At 39.4% G+C, this 9,367-nt stretch overlaps 2 protein-coding genes across 3 annotated transcripts; one reads left to right on the top strand and one right to left on the bottom strand.

Annotated features, from left to right (window-relative positions):
- Positions 1 to 956: 956 nt before the first annotated feature.
- On the bottom strand, positions 957 to 3,333 carry LOC138591492 (putative deoxyribonuclease TATDN3). 2 transcript variants are annotated; one of them, XM_069662109.1, is made up of 10 exons: positions 3,244 to 3,333; positions 3,132 to 3,164; positions 2,982 to 3,055; positions 2,812 to 2,896; positions 2,600 to 2,662; positions 2,390 to 2,499; positions 2,020 to 2,075; positions 1,820 to 1,932; positions 1,451 to 1,531; positions 957 to 1,274 (listed from the first exon to the last, which is right to left on the bottom strand). In XM_069662109.1, exons 1-10 carry the CDS (start codon positions 3,295 to 3,297, stop codon positions 1,131 to 1,133), a joined length of 813 nt encoding a protein of 270 aa, XP_069518210.1. In that variant the 5' UTR covers positions 3,298 to 3,333; the 3' UTR covers positions 957 to 1,130. The 2 variants fall into 2 exon arrangements, with proteins under 2 accessions (XP_069518210.1, XP_069518211.1); XM_069662110.1 differs by having other exon boundaries at positions 1,451 to 1,528.
- A 296-nt stretch (positions 3,334 to 3,629) lies between these two features.
- Positions 3,630 to 6,731, top strand: fuca2 (alpha-L-fucosidase 2). Its single transcript, XM_069662041.1, has 7 exons — positions 3,630 to 3,867; positions 4,016 to 4,203; positions 4,323 to 4,662; positions 4,738 to 4,948; positions 5,088 to 5,278; positions 5,718 to 5,826; positions 6,417 to 6,731. The coding sequence occupies exons 1-7, from the start codon at positions 3,680 to 3,682 to the stop codon at positions 6,552 to 6,554; spliced, it is 1,365 nt and encodes a 454-aa protein (XP_069518142.1). The 5' UTR covers positions 3,630 to 3,679; the 3' UTR covers positions 6,555 to 6,731.
- The last annotated feature ends 2,636 nt before the right edge of the window (positions 6,732 to 9,367 follow it).

The following is a 9,367-nucleotide window of genomic DNA, read 5'->3' as shown; positions in this document are numbered from 1 at the left end:
CTGAAATTGTATCATTTATAATAAAATCTGCTAAAGAAAGAAAATAGATATGAGGACTGCACAGTTTAAATGTAAAAATAAACTAGATTTGGGGATAAATGTAAGAATAAAATCCAAATGAAGAAAAATTCTAACTAAACTTTTTATTGTAATATTACTGGTATTTTACTATTGTCTTTCCTTAATTCTATTTTTCACTTACCAGCATTTTACATTGATTTCAGTCAGGTGTAAAAACATGTGCCATTATTTGTGAAACCCAATAATATAAAAAAAGAAAAAAAAAGTAGCATAATAATAATAATAATTTATCATAATTATGTTAATCTGTTTAAATTGTGGAAATGTATAAATGTATACTTCATATGTGGGTTGTAACTATTATAGCTTTTGAATAGGCCCCTAACTCAGAAGTGAGATCATTCTATGTCAGCTAAATGTCATGTAACATTTAACTGTTTAACTAAAACAAACGTAGTGTTTACAGTGTGTTAGCACTAGTGAAAAACATCTAAAGTATTCAACAGTAAGATCAACATCAGAGCTCAAAAGTAGGATCTTATTATGAGCACTTGAAGGCAGCAATACCTCATACAGCTGTGAACTGTGAGTGATCCAGGGCCACAGTAGTTTGGCTGTAGCAGCTGATGTTTAGTAAATGATGAATCACCTTTTAACAAAATAGTTACAGACACAATCAAATATGTAATTTAATTGATCAGGAAATGTACGTACTGGCTGGATATCACTGCTCTGCTTGGATCTGTTGAAGGGTAATTTAAAAATGAAAACAGTGACGAGTGAGGATTTTTCACTTTAACATGACATAAATGTAAAAATGAGTGACTGATGTCAGCTGTTGTTTTTGTTACATGACAAGTGGTGTATGTCATGCTGGATGTTTTAGATGTATCACCTACATGAAAAATATACAACCTGTGTGTTAAATTGTCGTTTCACCTTCTTTTATTTAAGAAAAAAATGGAGATAAATAAACGTCTTCCAGCACTCAAGTACACATCGACCTCATCCTCTGTGTTCTGTTTATTTACACTTCAGGACATCTTGGTTCAATCAGACGCCCACATTAAGTTAACAGGGCATATATTTCTTGAACTCGTAATGCTTTATCAGGGTCTGATGGCCGACTTTAGCTTTGGGAAGAGTCGGAGAGCGTTCTGTGTCGTCACCTCCATCACCGTCTGCAGCGACACTCCTTTAATCTTACTGATGTACTCAGCAGAGACACAGATGTTTTTGGGCTCGTTTCTCACCTGCGTTCGGGACACACAGCAAGTAGGATAAGACATGAGTGGGTGAAGTAAGTTTTAATGTGTTTTAATTATACATGCATATAAGAAATGTAACAGATTTTAGCTGTATGTCTCACAAATGACTGCTGGTTTGGTTTTAAAAACACATTTTTCATCTGATGTAAAAAGTACTTTACCTGCTTTTCTGGACCGAGAGCAGGTGAATCAGTTTCTAGACAGATGTTCTCTAACGGCAGCTGTTTCACCAGTTTCTGCTTCTTGGTGGAAAACACACAAAGAAACTCGCATTAATCGTAAACATTGAATTTGATCGACCAATAATAAGAAAGTAAAGATTGTCAGAGGTGTCTTAAGACATAATCAGAGTAGTTTATTTGTAGAACTGTAAATGCTCACATAAACAGGACAGTTGTTTTAAATACTATGCCCACTTACACCCATTGATGACATATAGGAATATGTTTGTGTTACTGAGGGGAGGAAATATAAAACAGGCTGAGTTATGACACTCTGTATATTCATTCTGATCATGAACTCTGGTGTACCTGTTCACTCCGTATTATGGATGGTGGGATAGAGAAGAAATATCCAGCCTTCACTCCCTCCATGGCAACCGACGGTTTGCCATCAAAAGCGTGAAGCAGGGCTTTTTCGACACCTAGTGGCGAACAAGAGGCACTGCGGTTTACTTCTCAAACGCTTTATGACCAGTTTGTCGTCATGTAAACCAGAGTCTAAACTTTACCTTGCTCCTTCAGGAGGTGGATGGTGGGTCTTCCTGCAGAGCGTGAATGAACATTTCTAGAAATAAAACACAAACACAAAAGTGTGATGAAGTCTGTGTGGAAATCTGGCAGAGGGACACATTATATGTTTCATTTCACTGCAAATACTGGACACAATAATGCTGTGATACATATGTTTTAAAACTCGTCTCAAATACTTGTGAGTGAATATTGGTGAAATATATATTTTCATTAGCCTTGTAGCTTTGTTGAAATATGTTTTTTTTTTTATAAAGCAAAACCTGTTATACTTTGAGCATAGTGGTGAAGTCTGACATCATATTTAACCAGTTGAGTTAATTTAACCTGTAACAGTACAGTATGACTCACAGTGGGAGATCCAGTTCCTTGGCGATCTGTGCCTGACGAATGAGGACCTGCCTTTGGCTCTCTTTATCAGTGTCACTGCTGACAAATCTTGGAGTAAAATCCAAACCAACCTAAGAAGCAAAAGAGTTATCTGTCAACATGAAAGTTAAATAAACCCAGGGCAGCACAATGCCATTTAATTAAGTCACATTAGAGATAGCGAATAATTACCTCCCCAATGGCCACAAGATGGTCTTTGTATTTCTCTATTATGGGTAGAGCAGCATCTAGATCCTGCATTAAAGACAGAAAAAACACATCTGATATTATTTTGTTATAACGTGGCAACTAAAAAAAATCACATTACAAAATAACACTTGTGTTAAGTTTAGGTTTTTTTGTTTTGTAATTTGGGTGGACCGACCCTTTAAGCTCGACCATACCTGCAGGGCAGCCCCCCTCTGTTGCTCTGGAGAAACTTCTTGAACAGGATGGACACCTAAGCAGGGGAAAATAAATCCTGGAAACCTAGGGAAACACAGACTATCATTACAAAGACACGACTAACACGTTATTGTAAACGAATGTTCAGCACTTCAGCAGTTATAGTTACCTCTGTGACAATTCGATAATCTTTTCAAATTCTCCAGCATGCTCGGCCACGGCTAAAAGCGCCAGTAATCCAGCCTTGGGAATAATAAAGCAAAGAGGTTAACGACTATTCTATCACACTGCTATGGACAAATTCTTAACCCAAACTCACCTTTTTTGAATTCTCAATCACCTCCTCTATATCCTGAAAACAAACAGAGGAAAAGTTAAAACATCCAACAGAAATATAATATTCAATTGCATTCCTTTATAAAGGACCATACCTTGTCAAAATCCCCTGCAGAGATATGACAGTGACAGTCTACGTAGCCATGCATGTGGACAACTTAGCGTTCAGATATCAGAACCAAAACATTACCCTCTTCCGGAAAGGGCAGCTGACCGCGCATGCGTAGACTATTAGGAGCGCGAGATTTAGAACGCAGCGTTGTCCGAGAGAGCGGCGTTCCATGCAGTTGATCGGTTGAGCGTCGTCGATGCGACAAAGGTAAACAAATGAAACATTCCCAGTATTCGAAGAGTCTGCCTCTTGCTGTAAGTGAATGAACAACGTTATATTGAATTTTAGAGTACGATTCCTTATAATGCCTCATCAATATCGCTTTTAATGTCAATTGTACCGTAAACTTATCGTTATCATGTGACAGCCACTAATTTCTTACGCTTATTCTGTCACATTTGGTTCGGTTTGTACTCGAAATGGGAGGATTTACACTTTCTTTCCTTCTATCGATGCTGTTGATCGGCACCGTTAGAGCAAAATACGAACCAAACTGGGAATCCATCGACTCCAGGCCGCTGCCGGAGTGGTACGACCAGGCCAAATTTGGCATCTTCATACACTGGGGGGTCTTCTCTGTTCCCAGCTTTGGCAGCGAGTGGTTCTGGTGAGCTTTGTTCCCCATTTGTAGCAACTGATTAACATATTATAATCACATAACTCCAACTTTACATACAAGTGGGCAGTTCTGGGAAAGTTGTGGCATATGTGCATGTTCTTCCTTCAGCATGTTTTGCTTCCGTTTTGTGTTCCAGGTGGTATTGGCAGAAGCAAAAACTAAAGCCATATGTTGACTTTATGGAGCGCAATTATCCTCCAAACTTCAAGTATCAAGACTTTGCACCACAGTTCACTGCTGAGTTCTTTGATGCTAAAGAATGGACGGAGATCTTCACCTCATCAGGTGCAAAGTACATCGTCCTGACCACAAAACACCATGAAGGTATGGGACGGAATCCACCTCAATAGTTTGATAAAACTAGGGCATAATTCCACATATTTAGAGTTTCAGTGTTGTCCTGTTAATAATGCAGATTTTTTTAAATCTATATATATTTTCAGGTTTCACACTGTGGGGCTCAAAAAACTCCTGGAACTGGAACGCAGTGGATGTTGGACCAAAAAGAGATCTGGTAGATGAAGTGGCGAGTGCCCTCCGTGCTAACAGTGACCTCCGTTTAGGACTGTACCACTCTCTCTTCGAGTGGTTCAATCCGCTCTTTGAACAGGACGCAGCCAACGCCTTCACTACAAACTACTTTCCCAACAGTAAAACTCTCCCCGAGCTTTACGAGCTCATCGTCAAGTACAAACCAGAGGTGCTGTGGTCTGATGGGGATGGAGACGCACCTGACCAGTACTGGAACAGCACAGGTTTCTTAGCCTGGCTCTATAATGACAGGTAATGAAGCTAGATTGATTAACACAGTAAGTGTATATTTATTTAGATGTATCATTGACCTGTATTTCTTCACAGTCCTGTACGAGACACAGTGGTGACAAACGATCGCTGGGGCTCTGGTTCCATCTGTACTCACGGTGGTTACTACACCTGTGCTGATCGCTATCAGCCCGGACACCTGCTCAAACACAAATGGGAAAACTGCATGACCATCGACACAAAGTCGTGGGGCTTCAGACGAAACGCTCCTTTCAGTGACTACCTGACCATCGAGCAGCTCGTAGCAGTGAGACTCAAATATCTGATTCACCTGTTGTACCAAAATGCAAAATGTGCCGTGCAAAAAGGAACCCGTACTGATGTGATTATGTTAAACAGCCACATGCAGCACCTTTAACTCTTTTATATCTGTGTGTGTGTTTCAGAATTTGGTGGAGACTGTGTCCTGCGGGGGAAACCTGCTGATGAACGTGGGTCCGACACACGATGGAAGGATCGCCCCGATCTTTGAGGAGCGTCTGAGGCAGATGGGTCAGTGGCTGAAGGTCAACGGGGAGGCCATCTACAACACGACAGCATGGCGGGCTCAGAAGGACATCGTCACCCCCAATGTCTGGTGGGTCTTTATTTGTGTTTGTAGAAGATTTCATTTTAACAACCAATCGTTTAAATCTTCCCGTAGAATAAATTAAATTTTCCCTATAGAGGTTCTGGAGGGAGTATTCATTTGGTACTCATAAGTGAGTTAAAAGGTACCATTTGATTTTAGTGATGATGAAGACTGATGTTATACATGATGACGTAGCTATTAATTGAGCTGATGCCCAGTCACCTACACACCTGCGTCTTGGCTAACTTTACATTTAACACTACAACAGAAAATAGTCTTGGATTGACTTTGCGTCCGGTTTAATGTTTCTTGTAGCTTTGTCTGATTAAATTACCTCCTAACTTTCGTAAATCATAGTTTTTAAGCTCAGACGAAAGCCTGTATATAAGTTTAAAAAATGGTATATTGATCTTGAAAGTTCTTGAATGGGTTAAATCATCAACAGGTACACCTTCAGACCGCAGGAAGGGAGCATCTTTGCCATTTTACTGGAGTGGCCCAATGATGGATCTGTGATTCTGAATGAACCTGCTGTTACACACGGAAAGACTCAGGTAAGACGACATTAATGGGTCATTTACTATTTACTATATTTACGGTATACGACTACATCCATTATGTACTTGGCAACATGCTAATGTTTTTTACCTATAGTCACTACTAGCCTATTTTTTGCTGTAAGTCAATAAAGCATATTTTCAGAACAGTGAAGAACTATATATATAGTTTACTTAAAAAAAAACATTAGAAAAAGCAGCACAAACTCACATTGGAGAAGCTGGAACCCAAAAACAATTATATATTTAAATGTTAGAACATTGTATGAAATAGTTGCCATTTAATTGTATGACAATTTATTCACTTATCAGACAGTGTACTAATTGTTTCAGCTTTTAAAGTATGAATTGAATACATAAATAAATAAAACTGGAACTTCCTTAAAGTTCAAGAGAAAGAAATGACTGGCCACTGTTTAATTAAAGGCTAAATATATCTTCAAACTGGTCTAACATGTCTAATAATTGTGTTGTACGTTGGGAAAAGAGGTTGACTCTACTTTCAAGGAGGAGCAAACTCTTTTTTTCCTCCCTTTTTCCTGTCAACATGTCAGCCTTGTTCGTGTGCTGCTTTTGTTCTAAAAAAGGTGGAGCTCCTCGGTCACGGGTCTCTGCGGTGGGAGCCTGTAAAGCCCGGAGGACTGCGGGTCCTCCTGCCCCCGCTGTCCTTCAGACAGATGCCATGCATGTGGGCCTGGACACTGAGGCTGACAGGTGCCACTTAACACCAGATCACATGAAGAGGAAGTGACAGAGCTGCAGGCACCAGAGAGAAGTCCAGAGATTTCATATGGAGACTTTACAGTGCACTACTACAACATGAAGGTGGTCGTTTTGAAATGCACATCGAGTCAAGATTAAACATTAAAACATAATATTTGTTTTTGTTGACTTTTATGATTTAAGTTCTTGCTCAGCGTTTCTTTACTTTGGGACACAAAAGTCATGTTTAGGTCCATGAAAGGTTGACTTCTGCATTACTGTAATTCCTTACATTTATGACAAACTGTGAAATATGATACTTTTTGTTCAATGTTTTTCTGCACTTTTGTTATTGTTTTTTAATATTGAGTTTATTTACATTTGTAAACATTAATGTGTATAGCACTAATCAATTTAAATGTGAAGGAATGTGAAATAAATAAATGAACCTTAGAAGAACCAACCTTTTATTATTTAAAAGTTGCATGTGTCAAAATAAATAAAATGTGTAACATACAGACATTGTATCATCTTAACTTCTCCTAAAATCACTCCAGGATCATCTCAGGTATTGCGCCCTCTTAGCGCCCCCTGCTGTTCACGTCTGTAACAGCATCCCGGTCGTGTGGAGCATTTTTTTTAAGGCACGCTGACGGCGCAAAACTGATCTCTACCCCCCTGCTGAGCACAGACGACCTAGGAAACAAGCTCCCCTGTCATACATAAGAAAGATGTCGGTGAATGAAATTATCTGCATGTTGCACAGTGATGGTAAGCCTCTGCTCCCCGCTACGTCACGCAGCGCTAATAATGTGTCTGAAAGATCAAACTATGTGCTTCAGTCCACGATAGCGAGAGGTGTATTTGTCACGTAAGATGGTGAGTCCGGTGCAGGGCAGATCTCTGTGTTGTGTCTGCTCTCTGCTGCACGCCTTTAAGGTGGGAGGTCCCTGTTCTGCAAATGTTCCATGACGTGCAGATGGGGGGTTTGCAAGGGGTTCTCACGTCCCTGCATTTCCCCCCTTTCAGCAGGCTATCCCCAGCCCACCTGACAGCTGATCCCCCAAACAACAACAACAACCACAACAGAGAGATGTGAGGATGCAAATCACGTGCAGGCAAATGTACAGTGGACATACCGGGACATACAGTAGGACTGCCGCATTTAAAGGGAATGTGGCGATTTAAAGGGGCATACCAGTAATGTGTTGGCATTTAGCTGACATGTTGAGTCGGAATTTGTAAAATGAGAGAGCAAAAAACTTAAGAGTACAATGATATGATTACAAAGACGGAAATTAAGCTTTGACACCGAAATGCAAGGTAATAAATTCACCTTAATGTGTAATCTGATCTTATCAATACAGTTTTATACACTTATGTAGCCCAAAATAAAGCTTTTTTGAATCTGTAGTTTATAACCAAATTTATATTAAATTATAAATATTAAAGTAATCATTAGTTGTACAACTAATGATTATTTTTATTAGCTACAATTGTCTTGATTTATCGCTTGCTACATACATTTTCAAAAAATAGCAATAAGTGAACTCCCATATAGGATGCATTTAAATAATTTGTTTTGTAAGATGATGATTCAGAACTATAAATAAGGAGTAATAAAGTAATATACAACATGTCTACTTTTATATCAAAAAAGATAAATTATTAGAAAAGCCAAAAATTGAGTTCACTAGTAAAGAAGGCAAAGAAAACCAGCTAATCGTCACATTGAGAAGCTTGAACGAGTACATTTTTGGCAATTTCACATTTAAAAAAGGACCAAAATTATGACTTGATTATTAAAATATGGGCTGCTTGATTTTCTTTCCATTGGCTTAGTGTTTTTTCAACAATCCTTTCAACTCCAGTTTGATGTAAAACATGCTGTAGTTCAACAGAGAGCATTACATTCATATCAATTCTGATTCTGAATACATTTGTCATATTGTGACATATATGTATGTGAATAAAAGACCTAAATGATGGCAGTATTTTATAGTATAGATCCAGAGAATATTTGCCTTTTCCTCATATTATTTTATGCTAGTTTACACTGCATATATCTCTATTTCTACGTCCACCAGCACAGTAAGTATAACCTGTAACACTGCACGATGAGATATTGATGCACTGCGTGGTTAAAGCCTGTTTTTCTCCACTGATTTCTGCAGTCTTGGTGCTGTAATCTGCGCTGGTAATTATATATGTAGACAGGAAGCGGCGAGCTGCTACAGACGTTGGCATGGTTGCCATGGAAACACACAATCATGTCAGATTATTTTCAGGTACTGCTGTGATAATGGCGTGAGTACAGCCGGTTTGAGAGGCTGATTTAAAGAGGCGGATAAATGAAACGATGGTCGATTGATCCCGAGAGGTGAATCAGGTGAAGTTTTATTTTGAATGAATGGATGATGGATTGAGTGACAGGTGGATTTAGGGTTTTATTTACCGTGTTTATTGGTGTTTGTATCAGCTGTTTGTTCAACCTGCAGTGTTCAACTGTAAGTGATATCTCAGTCGCCCATATGACAGCCACTCCAGCCTGCAGGGAGGAAAACCTCATTCCTTCCATTCATAAACGCCACCCCCCTCCTCTCTCTCTTTGTGTGTGTGTGTGTTGTCCCCTCTGTCTCCCCCCTCTTACCCTCCCATCTGTTTAACCGCTAATATCATTAGAGGCCTTGCTAGTAGACGGGTGCATGTGTGGCATTCAATCACATGCAAATTTGCGGCAGATTTGAGGCGGTCAGCGGAGGCGCGGTGTAGCTTTAGATAGTGGAAATGCCAAGCAGTGTGGAACATCCTGGGGGACAGACCATTATATTTATAG

This window comes from Semicossyphus pulcher, unplaced genomic scaffold (assembly GCF_022749685.1).
Source record: "Semicossyphus pulcher isolate SPU_LCO1_2020_fin unplaced genomic scaffold, fSemPul1.0.p SCAF_14, whole genome shotgun sequence".
Classification (NCBI taxonomy): Eukaryota; Metazoa; Chordata; class Actinopteri; order Labriformes; family Labridae; genus Semicossyphus; species Semicossyphus pulcher.
The sequence above is the reverse complement of the archived record's forward strand: the minus strand, read 5'-3'. Positions and strand labels throughout refer to the sequence as shown.